Genomic DNA, 14,284 nt, shown 5'->3' with positions numbered 1-14,284 from the left:
GTCTCGCTCAAGTCCATTATGGCTTCAATGTCTAGTCCAAAGGAAAATTTAATCTAAATAAATGTCTGTCTATCCCCAAATGAGGTTGCAAAATAGTTATGAACTCTGTGACCTGTGACTGTATTCCTTAGTTGCAGTATTGTGAACTGGGTGTTGACATTCACATGTAAAACTGCATGCCGACCCTGTTTGGATCTCTGGGAAGTGAAGTTTAAAAACACACGCAAACCACAAGCAACGACTGCTGCCATTCCAGTCAAAGTTCTATAAATGAAATGTGACAATGTGAAATAAAGTCCCATGAACTGCATTTGTTTATATATTTATTGCCATATTCAGTTTATTTGAAAGCCATGTTTTTTGTTTGTTTGTGTGTGCTGGTGTTCCACATGATAGAGAACAAAATAGAGATATTTAAATGTTGTAAAGATGCACATAAAGGTGCAGCTACTTTTTTCGTATTTTTTTTCTAATAAAAACTATGAAATGAAACTAAACTTAAAGCTTGTTCCTGCGGCTCATGCTGCTCCGGTTTGGTGTGTGTGTCGCTCCGCCTCCTCACCGCCTTCTGCTTGCTCCATTGTTTTCTCGTGCACCAGCTTGTACTTTGTCTTCATGTCCCTTAGCAATGACAGCGCTTCCTTATGTTCATCCTTGTTAACACCTGCACTGCGTATGGCACTGTCTGCACAGACAAACAGTGAAGGTGATGAAAGGTGAATTAAATGACAATCACTACCCATAAAGTATGCAAGCGTACCTAAGGCCACTACTTTAACTGGGGTACACTCTTTGATTTCCTTGATCATCTCATCGATTCTTTCAGCCGGCTGCCTTACTGGTTTCAGAGGTGGCAGTTCTTTAATCTGAAACATCAACATTAAGACCTTTTATAAAGACAGGACGGAGGTGGATGTGAATCCATTTTGTGCAGCAAAGAAACAAACCCTTTTCTCTCTTTCTCTGTATGGGATCTGGATGCTATCAAGTTTTGGTTTGGAGTCTCTGTAAACATTAAGATTCCTCAGAGTGTGCTCCAGCATCCTAACAGCTGTCTGAATTCCTGCTGAAAGAAAAGAAAAAGTATTAGTGTTCTCTGCAGAGCAACTGTAGCCAAACCTTTTTAGGGCTTGGAGACAATGTACAAAACAACAACAACAACAATAACAATAACAACAACAACAACAACAACAACAACAACAACAATAATAATAATAAATAGCTGCAGGTTGAACTGCACTCCTCACTCACCAACGGGCTTCAACACATCAGGATCTAGTTTTACATCAGTCATCATTTTGTAGCATGTGGAGTCTTCAGGACTGTTTCTTTCCTCAGATGGAAGCTTCAATTCAGACAGAGGCTGCATAAGAAACTCTGATACTTTAAATACTTTTAACATCATCATGCACTTTGTAATGCAGCGTTCTTATGGATGCTTACATTAATGCTAAAGAGGGGAAAATGTTAAAGAGCAGACATGAACACACCTGAGTAATAAAGAATTGTTCTGTATTTTCATGGAGGCTGTGGCCTTTGCTGTTTCCTGCCTCAGACCCTGTTGTTTTCCTGCTGGCAGTCTGAGCTGGTGCAGGACGTGTTTTATTCATCTGCAATGGCTTCTTGGACACCTTGGGGAGTTTTTCTTCCACCTGCATAATCAAAGGAGATAAACTGTTAATGCAAAGGGAAGTTCAGGTATAAATGTTCAATCATGTACAATCGTGTCATGTACAGTTCACAGCCACCTTCCATGTTGGATCAGTGGACACCGTCAGCCGGACCTTCACGACTTGTGTTTTTTTCCTCTTTATTGTTATCCCCCGTCTCTCTTGGAGGTAATAGGTTAGCAAAGGAGGGTCTCCTGCATTCAAACAAACACACAAAGCCTAAAGAACTCAGAGCCAGTCTTCTTTGACTTCTGTAGGAGAGGATTACCTCTCCTCTGTGTGGTTAGCGGGTTGGAGTGAATGTCAATTTCGCAGAGCATTGGGAAAAGAGCCACAGCCATCAGTGCCTCCTCTTCAGAAATCTGGTGACAAACCACTGATGAGACAAGTTAGCTAAAAGTCGTTGCTGGTTTGTTCATGATAAAAAGCAGCTCACCTTGTTGTTGGCCAGATTGAGGAACTGAAGCCCTGGTAGTGGCAGGTTGGAGGCTTGGCAGTGCTCCTCCCAGTTATCTTTACCAACGCTCTGAGGAGGAGGGATGTAATGAAATATGAAACAGCTCAAACACAAAACTGTAGAGTTAATTACCTGGGAGGTTCTCCTCAAATCTTCATCACTATTTGGAGCTGTATTGATAAAATTGATTAAATCAATATTTTTCTGACATGTAGCATCATTATATGACATCAAAGAGAGGCCGAGGATTTACCACAGCCATCTTCTTTAGCCAGCTCTTCAGTAAAAGTCTGCATAAATGGAACCTCAGAAATCCGATTCCCCTCCAGGTTTAAATAGGTTAGCCTGTAATTAATGTTTAAAAATGGTTCATTTGCAGTTTTTTTGTGCGTCTTTTAGCACTGAGTTCTGAATAGCACCTGAATAGTACCTCTTGAGGTTTGTGAGACTGTTGAAGACTGCAGAGGACAGTTTGTTATCATCCAGCATCAGGACTTCGAGAGCTTTGAAGTGTGAAACTTCCTCTTCGGCGGGCCTGTACACAAAAATAACAACAGCACAATTCAAGCTGACATCCTAGAATCTTGATACTGAACACTGTAACACAAGTGTTGTCTGCTTCACTCTCATAACTGGCTGCAAAGCAGGTGTAATGAATGTTGTTGCTGTTACTTCAGCAGAGTCAATCTGGAACATTTGTGCGCCCCCTTTTGGTCAGTTTGAAAACTGTTGTTAGGGTTGGGCTCGCTAATTAGAACGATTGCAACATAATGAGTAAGCCTAATAAATGATACCTTGTTTATAAATATTTAAATCTTTAGTAGAAATTAAAATAAATGACACACAATATCTATTGGAAAAAATACTGTATTGTGATCAAGGTAAATATTATTTTCTGCTACATAATTCACACAATAAAACAAAATAAAATCACATAGAAACTGAAAAATAAAACAAAACATCCAGTGAAGTAATTAACACCTGTCTGAACTAATGGGTTTTACCTGCTTACTATCTTCTAAAGTCTTTAAAGATGTTCAGTTCTTCATGCTGTGGGGTCACAGAGGGCACTAATATACAGCTGTGGGGCCTGGACACATATATACATGCCAGTGCAGCTAGTGCACAGGCAATCAAATAGATGTAACAACCTATTCTATTGTATGCAAAGACAGTAAGGGAGGGTCTCCTGCAGCCAAATGATCACAAATTACACAGTTAGAGAATAATTATTTGAACCCTGCTGATTTTGTAAGTTTGCCCGCTAACAAAGAAATGATCAGTCTATAACTTAATGGTAGTTTTATTTGAACAGTGAGAGACAGAACAAAACATGCTTAAGTACTTGGTGTACTTGTTTCTTGTAGTTGGCCACAAAGTTTGCACACATCTCAGGGGGGATTTAGTCCCACTCCTCTTTGCAGATCCTCTCCAAGTCATTCATGTGTCAATGTGACTGATGTTTGGCAGCTTGGACCTTCAGCTCCCTCCACAGAGTTTCTATGATGATTAAGGTCTGGAGACTGACCAGGCTACTCCAATATCTTAATATGCTTCTTCTTGATTAAGCCTTTGTTGCCTTGGCCGTGGATCATTGTCATGCTAGAATACGCATCCATGACCCATTTTCAATACCCTGGCTGAGAAGGTGGTTCTCACCTGTTAGTGGGCAAACATACAATATCAACAGGGGTTAAAATATTTTTTTCCTTAACTGTATCAAACAATTTATGTGCGATGCTCTCTTGTATTAAAAAAAGTAATAAACAAACTTTTGTATGTGGCATAAGTTTTGCACCTACACCTGAGTCAGGTAATGATTTGGGGCACCCAGAGTAGAAGGAAGATGACGAAGACAATTTCCAGTCAGATGAAGGACTTTAAGACGTGGAAGCCAACCAAGGGAAACAATACAGTCAGAGGATACACTGTTGTAGGACAAATCCAAAACCTGTGAGGATTTAAATATAACAATGAGAGAAGGAGCACACTTATTACAGCCTTTCATCACTGGCTTGCTCAAGTATTTAAAGTAAAAAGTGTATTAAAGTCATTCATGTTACCTTAAGTTGAGGGAAGTCAGTAACATCAAACGTCATGTTGGAAATTCCATTTAAAGACAGATTGAGTTCTCTCAAAGACACAAAGCTGCTGAAAGATCCTGCAGAAAAAAAAACAATCATTTAAAATACACCATTTTGCAAGAGTCGATCACACTGAAGAAAATTCTGCATGAATAATCACCTAAAGAGAGGGAGTTGATAGATGCATCAATGAAAGCTACACTGTTAAATTCCTTCAAGTCTTCTGGCTTAACCTGTGCACAGTAAAGAGAAAATATGGTTTCTGCTAAAAAAAAATAATTTTGACTAAATAATTAAAAAAAGTCTCTCACAGAATTCAGGTTCTGCTCACTGATGTTAACAGAGCAGAGTTCAGATGGTTCATCCACACAGTGTAACCGCAGCTGCAAAAGAAAAATGGAAAAACATGTAACATGTCTGATAAATGTTTCTTACAAATTTGTAGTTTCTTACCAGGAAGGGACCATCTAATGTGACATCATGAGGAGCATCAGCCTCTGCTCTGTTCTCACTTTCCTTATGAGACTTTTTTCTTCTGGTCACATTCCTGTGTTTCTGCTCCTCTGCCTGTCTGTAAGCAACGAGCCAATGACCAGCACCTGAACAGAGAGTTTTTGTGTGCACATTCACACACATCAGGCACTCATTTCTGATTATCACTGCAATCAATTTTCAATCAGCCGCTGCCTTAAATGTATTATTGCATGAACAAATTATTTACATATTGCTGACAAATCTGATTATCCCAGATCCGATTTTTTGAACTGTATCATCTGCCTATAATCAATTATAATCAAAAAGTCATCATTCTCTGAATATACTGATCATAATATATTCATTGGAGGGGACTTCAACTGCTATTTCGACCCCCTCGTAGACCGATCTTCAACTAAACCCCCCACTTCTTTAAAATCTGTGCCGGTCCTCAATAGTTTGATTGACTCTTTGGATGTGGTGGACATTTGGAGGCTTCAGCATCCTACTGAGAAGCAATATTCTTTTTTTTCTCCTGTACATGGTAGTTTCTCTCGAATTGATTATTTTCTGATTAGCTCCAGCTTAATATCAAATGTAATCAGCACAACATACCACAGCATCCTAGTCTCTGACCATGCCCCTCTTTCACTTAAGATCAGTTTCATCATCGGGCCCCCTCAGCACAACTGGAAATTTAATCCTTCTTTATACTCGGACAATGTTTTTTGTGAATATATTGTTACTAAGATCTCAGATTTTTTATCTATCTATGACAATGGTGCAGTTTCTGATTCGACTCTTTGGGAGTCTTTTAAGGTGGTACTGAGAGGTAGCATCATTTCGTACCAGTCATTTGCTAAAAGAGCTAGGCTAAAACATCTGTCTGACACTGAGACTAAGCTTGCTGCTTTAGAGGAATCATATCGTATTTCGAAAACTGAAGATACTCTTAATGCCATGTTGAAAATAAAATACGAATATAACCATATGCTGGGGGAGCAGGTATTAAAACATATTCGAAAGCTTAAGCAAGCACACTTTGAGTTAGGTGATAAAGCTGATAAACTGCTTGCCAGGCAGCTAAAAGGAGTTCAAGCTGAAAGAGCGATCCACAAAATTTTTTCTTTATCTGGACAGTTATTAACTGATCCCAGTCTGATTAACGATACATTTTTCCAATATTACAGTCAGCTCTATGCTTCTAAATCAGATGCCACTGATGATGACATATTTACCTTTCTCAATTCATTGGAGATTCCAGTTTTGAATGAATCATCTAGGCTTGAATTGGACTCTGATTTTACTCTTGAAGAAATTAAATCTGCAATTCGCTCCCTGCCTAATGGCAAAGCTTGCGGGCCAGACGGGTTTGGAATTGAATTTTATAAAACTCATATAGACACAATTGCTCCACTCTTACTCCGGATGGTAAATTGTTCTGTGAAGGAGGGCGTATTTCCAGGAACATTATATGAAGCACAAGTTTGCCTCCTTCTAAAAAAGGATAGAGATGCAACTAATGTTGCCTCATATCGCCCCATAAGTTTACTAAACAGTGATCAAAAAATTATTGCAAAAGTTCTGACTAGTAGGTTGAGTAAACATATTGGTACACTAATTCATGCTGATCAGACAGGGTTTATTCCTGAAAGATTTTCCTTTTCTAATACTCGACGTTTGTTAGATATTATGTATTCTACCAAACTTCCTCATTCAGCGGTTATATCCCTGGACGCACAGCAAGCCTTTGATCAGATTGAATGGAATTACATGTTTGCTGTACTTGAAAAATTTGGCTTTGGCAGGAGCTTTATAACCTTTCTAAAAATGCTTTACGCTTACCCTAAATCCACTATATTGACTAACCACAATAGATCCCCCACCCTTTTGCTTCAACGTGGAACTCGACAGGGGTGCTCTCTCTCTCCTATGCTCTTTGCCCTGGCCCTTGAGCCTCTGGCCATTTCAATTAGGCATTGTTCTCAAATCACAGGAATAGTTTGTGGCCCCAGTGAATACACCATTGGTCTGTATGCTGATGACGTGATCCTGACTCTAGCGGATGCTAAGAAGTCCCTTTCTCCCCTTCTTACGCTGATAAGTGATTTTGGACAGCTCTCTGGATTTACTGTAAACTGGGCAAAAAGTTTGTTTATGCCTTTGTCTGATGGCCTAGACTCCACTTTTTTGGATAATTTGCCCCTCAAAATTGCTAAAGAACATTTTACATACCTAGGCATTGTTATCCCTAGAAACTCAAAGCTGCTGTTTAAGTTGAATTATTCGGAGTTGCTGGAGAAGGTCCGGAACATGATTGATAGGTGGAAACTCCTCCCTCTCTCCCTAATTGGCCGTGTTAATATTATTAAAATGGTAGTACTCCCTAAATTTCTATATCTCTTTCAAAATATGCCTATATTTCTTACATCTTCTTTTTTCAAAGCATTGGATTCCATGGTCATGCCCTTTATTTGGGCTAACAAGCCTCCCCGCATCTCTAAGGTGCACTTACAGAAACCCACTGCTGAAGGTGGACTTGGCTTGCCTGTTTTTCGTCATTATTATTGGGCGTGTAATGCTAGAACGTGGGTCTTTTGGAATGACACCCCACCGGGTCTAAGTGATAGTTCCAAACCTAGCTGGCCACAGATTGAATCAAGTAGAGCATTGACATTGACTGGAGCGTCATTAAAGGCTATTTTGTTTTCTCATCTAAATCCACCTACGAAACAACTTAAGGCTGATTTCATCCTCCGCAATTCATTGAAGATTTTAAAACAGATCAGGGGAGTTCTTGGCCTTCCACAGCTATCTATCCACTCACCTATATGTCAGAACCCCTGTTTTAAACCAGGGCTTATGGATGCGGTCTTTGTACAATGGTCAGAAAAGGGTCTGTCTGTAATTAAAGATCTTTACATTAACAAAAAATTTGCATCTTTCACACAACTTCAGACTAAATTTAATCTCCCCCCTGGGCACTTTTTCCGGTACTTACAGATCAGGCACTTTGTTAGGCAGTCAGTTCGTAGTTATGAAACCATCCCCTGTCAACATGCTTTTTATGAGCTTATGTTGAGGAATCCCAACTCTAAACATTTAATTTCACATTTTGTTTCCCTTTTTCCACTGGCAACCTCCTCGCTACACATTAAGGAAGCATGGGTTAAAGAAATGGGAACTGATATTCCAGATGACTTGTGGACAACTGGACTGAATCGAATCAAAGCATGCTCCGTGAATGCTAGACTCCAACTCATCCAGTTTAAAGTTATTCATCGCCTGCATTATTCAAAGACCAAACTTAACAAGATCTTTCCTTCCATTTCTCCTACGTGTGATAGATGTAAATCGGATGAGGGTACTTTAACTCACTTATTTTTGACCTGCACTAAGCTTGATAAATTTTGGGCTGATATTTTTAATTTGTATAGTACTATTTACAATAGAAAGTTGACCCCTGACGGCCTATTGGTGATATTAGGATGCTCCAGTGAGTCATTATCTCTTCCCCCCACTCTGCAGTATGCGCTACTGTTTGGATTGGTTATTGCTAAATGAATTATACTAAGGGAATGGAAATCTGCCTCTTCACCTTGTTCTAAGAAATGGCTGAATGAACTGGTTTCCTGTTTGTACCTCGAAGAGGTGCGTTACAAACTTTCTGATACTTACTCCAAATATCGTGCCATTTGGGGTCCCTTTATGGATCACATCAACAAAGGAGAAAGACATTCTCTACAGACAATTTAAACAGACTGGAGCACCGGGCCTGGCATGCATCCATATCGCTTCTGCTCCTCTATGGTGGCTTAATCTTTGGGACTTGCTTTTAATTTATTTTTTGCACACTTCATTTATATGTACAGACATGTTGAATTTGATTTGTTTTTTTGTGATGGCAGTACTGTTGCTGTGTTCTTGTTTTTTTTTGTTTTTTTTTCTTTTCTTATTGTATCTTATTTTAGGTGTCTTATTGTTGTTGTCTATAAAAAAGAAAACTTTGCATAAATAAAATGTTAAAAAAAAAAAAAAAAGTCATCATAAATTCTTGTAATGCTTTAAAACTGCAAAAGTCTTCTATTGTGGCTGAATGTGGATGTCCTTGACTCATCGTGTTTATGAGTCTGTAAACAGGTCTATTTATTCATATGTCTGTAAATACACAGGCCAAAACATGACTTATCGTGCACTTTATAGAGACATATCATTGTAAACAATTGCAGAAACTTATAATATATAACATTGGGGAATATATTAACCCAATATGACAGTTATGACCATATTTTTTTCAAGGTACATACTTCATTTAACATAGTTAAACTCACCATCTTTCCTCAGATGGTGTGATGTCCTGGCTGGGAAACATTTGGTAGGATAGGTCTGTCCATCAAAAAATGTATATGATGTAGCCATCTTGTTTGTGGTCCATTCATCACAAAATAATGTATAATTCAAAATGTAATAAGTTTAAAGTGGTAAAAAGCGTTCAGTCTGACAAAGTGGACTGCTTCAGTGGATCCCTGACCCACAATGTAGTGCTCTGTAACCTAGCAACAGCCTGTAAGAGGAGAGCCGGTCCTCCCGCCCAGCAGGGGACAGCAGCGAGGTTTGTTTACACACAAATGCGGAAGGGGTCGGTCAACCTAACAGCTCAAATATGGATTTCAACGATGAGATAATAATCCGCCGAGGTAAATAAAGTATTTGATGACATTAAACATGAGCGGTTACAAGTGTGCGGCAGTCAACTCTGAAATATGTGCGACGAATAATCACTTGTCAAGACAATTTAACGGCTGTTCACACTGTTTGGTTAGCTAGCTTAGTGCGCACCCGTGAGGCGTCACTGGACTCGGAGGCAGGTCTTTCCCTTATTTGACTGACTGACTCCGGGTGACAACCTCTGTTTAGCCATTGTGCGAGCACTCTGGAATGAGAACATAGACAAGGATGGTTAATTCTCAGGCTGGTGTCGCAGTTCAAACCGTACGTCAAGTAAAGAGGTGTTTCTGCGAACACGGAAGTGAGGGTGCGTGTGTCTCTCATTTCAGTGCCGTCTTCGTTTCAGATGAACCCACAGCATCAGTGTCGTGAACATCAGAGGTCCCCCCGGTTAAACGTGCAAATCAGACGGTATAATGTCGTTCAGACAGAGATCAAGAGAGCCACACGTGAAGAGTGACAAATAAAGGTAGGTGCGTTTTTTATGCATGCACCGTATACGGCTGTTTGTAACAGTGCACTCATCAGTGTCAGTGAGTAGCTGCTGGAGTGTGAACTCTTCACTGAGTCTGTGATTTAGAGGTTGTTATAACAGGACTAATAAACTAGCCAAAGCCAGTCATACATCTAGATTTTTTTTCTATTCACTAGAACTGTGATCCACCATGGGAAACACAGCGTCCAAGAGTGGCAGCGAAGAGGAACCTGCAAAGACAACTTTGTTTGAAAGAGAGCCAAGTGGCATAACATATAGGATTCCTGCCCTTATCTACCTGAGGCACAGCCACACATTTCTCGCCTTCGCAGAGAAGAGATCCTCACCTTCGGACCATGATGCCAAAATGCTTGTTATGAGAAGAGGAACACTGAAAGATGATGGATCTGTTCAGGTTACTATTCCAATCAAGAAATTGGCATTACTATTATTCTGATAGATGTCAGCAGTGTTTGAGATCATGTTCTAAATCAGTGTTTTTATCTTGATGTTTCAGTGGTCATCTAGTCAGGAGCTGTCAACGGCATGTCTCCCAGACCACCGCACCATGAACCCTTGTCCAGTGTATGAAAAAAATAGCAAAACACTGTTTTTGTTCTTCATCTGTGTCTGGGGAACCACCACAGAGATGAAGCAGATCATCACAGGTAAGAACAAGACACGCCTTTGTAGCGTTAGCAGCAGTGATGATGGGCAAACCTGGAGTGAAGCAACAGACTTAACAGAGAGAGTGATTGGTCAAACTGTCCACAAGTGGGCCACATTTGCTGTGGGTCCAGGTCATGGTGTTCAGCTGGAGAACGGCAGATTGATCATCCCTGCGTACGCCTATTATGTCCCTTATAGATGCTGTTCCTTCCCCATTCCTTTTACTGTGTACCCGCGTGCACTGTCAGTTTATAGCGAGGACTTTGGACAGACATGGCATGTAGGAAAGATGCTTAGACATAAGTCATGTGAATGTGAAATGGCAGAGATTATAGACCACGAGGGCAGGAGCCATCTTTACTGCAATGCTCGTAACACTGGAGGCCACAGATGTGAGGCGCTGAGTGAAAACAGCGGTGTCTATTTTGACAAACCCCACATGGCTCCAGAGCTCGTTGAACCACGTCATGGTTGTCAGGGGAGCGTCATCGGCTTTCCTGCCCCCGAATTTGTCCCTAATGATGACGCTGAGAGCAAAGCTTGTGGCACATCGCTTCTGTCACCAGACACACAAACCTGGCTCCTCTTCATGCACCCAACTAACAAGTCCAGTCGAAAAGACATGGGCGTGTATTTGAACCGATCCCCCCTGCACTCATCTGGATGGGACAGGCCAAGGATCATCCACAGAGGACCCAGCGGCTACTCAGACCTGGCTTACAACGGGGACAAGGATCAGTTTTCGTGCCTGATGGAGTGTGGGGAGGAAAGTGAACTTGAGCAGATTGCTTTTATGTCATTTTCCCTTAATGATGTCATGCAGACAGGTGGCAAGAAAGAAAAGAAGATGCATTGAGTTGTGGTTCTTTTATGTATTTATTAACAAAGCTCTTAACATTCTTGTGCAACCTAAAAAAAAATACGTCCAAGCAAAAGCCACTAAATATGCTGTGCAGAAACATCTGTCTGTGTTTACTGTTGTTCTACATTCTGGAGATGATAATGCATGCATGAGTCGTGTGTTTTGTTGTCTCCTTGTTTACAAGAGAAAGTAATGAAAGTCTTATTATTAATATGCAAGCAGCTGTGCGAGGAAGGAAACTATTTTTAATAAGCTGGGTGTTGAGCATGCTGTGCTGGGCTGTCATTTTTAAAGCCGGCTTTGTGTGTAGCATGTTTGATAAGCACTTCATACCCATTTCTGCATCTTATTAAGCTGTCAGTGTTTGTCTGATCAGCAGAGAGAGATTTTGCCTACCTCTTTTTATTTTCATACAATGATCATAGCAGGCCTTGTAAAGTGGGGCGTAGAGTCTCCTCCACGCTCAGTCTCTCCTTTACATTCAGTATACTCGAATTCACGTATGCCTTCTTCGCCACTGCTTGAACTTAGCCGGCGCACAACCTTTTTCTGTGGGTTACAGTGGGGGCCGTAAGGTTGGCAATAAAACCAGAGAGAAAGGGTAAATGTTTATTTTTACATCCAGTTAAATTAATGAACCAAACTAACCAAACTGAACCACATCCGTCAGCTGGTTAAACAGCTGATTAATAGAAAGAGATCCTTTCTGCAGGCTACTTTGTACTGTACACAGACATTTATTACATTCATTATTAAAAGCAATATTTCACTTAGTTATATTATTTTCTTATTTCTTTACTACACATCTGGCATGATGTTGTTATCAAGCTTTGTTTCCTTATTTCCTCTGTTTTGACCAGGTACTCTACACAAATGAAAGCATGTGACGGCAGATAAAGAATCAGTATTTATAAAGCCACTAGGAGTTTGCACATATTGTACTGAGTGACTTAACCCTTTTCTCTCCACCTGTTGTCGTGAGGCCAAATACCCTGAGGTGGCTCTACACTAGTTTATCTGTGTTTCTGTTGTGGAAGGTGACAAAAACCTGCATGAAACATGTATTTTAGTAGAAAATAAAAGTAACCTGTGTTTACCTGACACTTTGTTTTTGCTTAGTATTTTCTTACACATGTCTGACTTTGGTGTGAGTAAAGCTGTGATTTCTGTTCCCAGATTGCTCAGATTGGTCAGCAGCAAGCAGCACCCACCAATTTGCATAATGTCAGCCTATTCTTGCCACCTGCATCACAGGATTTTACAATCAGATTTGGGCAGGAATGAAACTGAACAAAGACAATCATGTTGACATTGTTGGAGCTGAGATCTAAAGCTGGCAGTGCTGCATGAAGGAATGAAAGAAACTACGTTAAATTAACTTAAGCATTGAGTCCCTGGGACTAAAAGGAGGTATAGATCATGGCTGCAGTTTTAAAAGCAGTTGTGATAAATGGGAATATTCCCCGTGCAGCATATTGAAATGATGTTGAGGACTTTGTGTTTTGAAGGGGCCTGTGGGGAGTTGAATGTGATTCAGCAGATGTGCAGACTGTGAGGATAAATGAAGGACAAGCAGGAGCTTTTTAGTTTTGGAAGGGATGTGGATATTCTCTACAAATAATAGACTCACACTCAGATGGGAGTTTTTTTGTTGTTTTTTTTTTGTTAAATTGAAATGAAGATGTGAAAACCAAGATGACCTCAATGACATTTTGACTCACAGATGTGCATCTTTTGTATTACAATCTGCAGCAGCAGTCTTTTAGCTGCCATGAAATAAGATTTTACATCGTTTATGTCAACCGTGGACCATTTTATAGCTTGTGTAGCTCTAAAGAGTATTTCCAGGAAACCAACAATTAATGATGACTCATCCTGCACACAGGGGCATGCCCTAATTTGGTGTCCAATCACACAGAGGGAAGGACCTTCCATAGAGCAAAATCTAAGAGTAAGCATGATATTAGTATCAACAGATAATAATTCATTCAATAATGCATTATTGCAGTTATAAGGTCGACATCTGTGCAACAGCAGTGGCTACATGCTACTTGGGATTTCAGCAGTGGGTGTGATCTGATCTAATATAATCTCCATTCCGGTAGAAAAAAACAGCACCTAGGCAGTGTATGAAGTGTGCTTTGTTAGATGCGGGGGCTTGCGGATCTCAAATGTGCTTATCAGCCGACCGGCCACTTCTCTATTTTTCATCACCTTGTCCAACTTGCTTCTTCACACAAAGGATGAATCACACAGCAAAAACCTGTTTCTCTCCGATAGTGTGGGCGGTGCAGCAGACTACATTTTTCAGCACATATGCTTCATCTGTCACTCCGATGCAAACCACAGGAAGGCGAGCAGTGTTGGCGTCACAGATGTTTTTTGTTGGCAGTAAGCATGTGTGTTGTCCCAGCAGGCACTGCTCCTTTAGCAGTCCAGACAGTGCCGGACACGCGGCTGTGATATCATCCTTGTACCACCTGTTCCAATTACATGGTGCCACCAGGTGATGAAACTTGTATAAAGGATGTGAGAATGAGGAATAACTCATTTGAAGTGAGATTTAGTCTTTGAATCTACCTTAGTTTGTATATAAATCAAAGAAGAGGTATTACTGATGCAATGAAATCCTAATGTATCACCTTATGTTTCAACAGTTATTAACTATAGCTGAGCCTTTGGTGCAAATATAGTAAGTGCAAAACAAGGCCATCCATCACAAAGGTCATCAAACTAAACCAGAAGGAAGGAAGGAAGGAAAATCACTCTTCTAGGGTGAACCTGTACCTGTTTCCTTTTTCCTTTCCATTGTCAAATACATGTTTTTGTGGGCTCAGAAATGTAGCAAGCAGACTTGATAAGCTC

General features: G+C 40.4%; 2 protein-coding genes across 5 annotated transcripts; one reads left to right on the top strand and one right to left on the bottom strand.

The window, feature by feature from the left end:
• Positions 1-518: 518 nt before the first annotated feature.
• xrra1 (X-ray radiation resistance associated 1) lies at positions 519-9,104 on the bottom strand. Its single transcript, XM_028422188.1, has 17 exons — positions 9,017-9,104; positions 4,665-4,810; positions 4,523-4,594; positions 4,372-4,444; positions 4,191-4,288; positions 3,930-4,078; positions 2,558-2,662; positions 2,381-2,472; positions 2,260-2,297; positions 2,107-2,196; positions 1,939-2,032; positions 1,749-1,864; positions 1,491-1,652; positions 1,252-1,345; positions 948-1,066; positions 761-866; positions 519-685 (listed from the first exon to the last, which is right to left on the bottom strand). The coding sequence occupies exons 1-17, from the start codon at positions 9,102-9,104 to the stop codon at positions 519-521; spliced, it is 1,809 nt and encodes a 602-aa protein (XP_028277989.1).
• Positions 9,105-9,310: 206 nt separating this feature from the next.
• On the top strand, positions 9,311-12,440 carry neu3.1 (sialidase 3 (membrane sialidase), tandem duplicate 1). 4 transcript variants are annotated; one of them, XM_028421699.1, is made up of 4 exons: positions 9,311-9,382; positions 9,760-9,882; positions 10,065-10,303; positions 10,406-12,439. In XM_028421699.1, exons 3-4 carry the CDS (start codon positions 10,079-10,081, stop codon positions 11,411-11,413), a joined length of 1,233 nt encoding a protein of 410 aa, XP_028277500.1. In that variant the 5' UTR covers positions 9,311-9,382; positions 9,760-9,882; positions 10,065-10,078; the 3' UTR covers positions 11,414-12,439. The 4 variants fall into 4 exon arrangements, with proteins under 4 accessions (XP_028277500.1, XP_028277503.1, XP_028277499.1 ...); XM_028421698.1 differs by having other exon boundaries at positions 9,321-9,382; positions 9,743-9,882; XM_028421700.1 differs by lacking the exon at positions 9,311-9,382 and adding an exon at positions 9,410-9,677.
• The last annotated feature ends 1,844 nt before the right edge of the window (positions 12,441-14,284 follow it).

This window comes from Parambassis ranga, chromosome 14, assembly GCF_900634625.1.
Source record: "Parambassis ranga chromosome 14, fParRan2.1, whole genome shotgun sequence".
Classification (NCBI taxonomy): domain Eukaryota; kingdom Metazoa; phylum Chordata; class Actinopteri; family Ambassidae; genus Parambassis; species Parambassis ranga.
The sequence above is the reverse complement of the archived record's forward strand: the minus strand, read 5'-3'. Positions and strand labels throughout refer to the sequence as shown.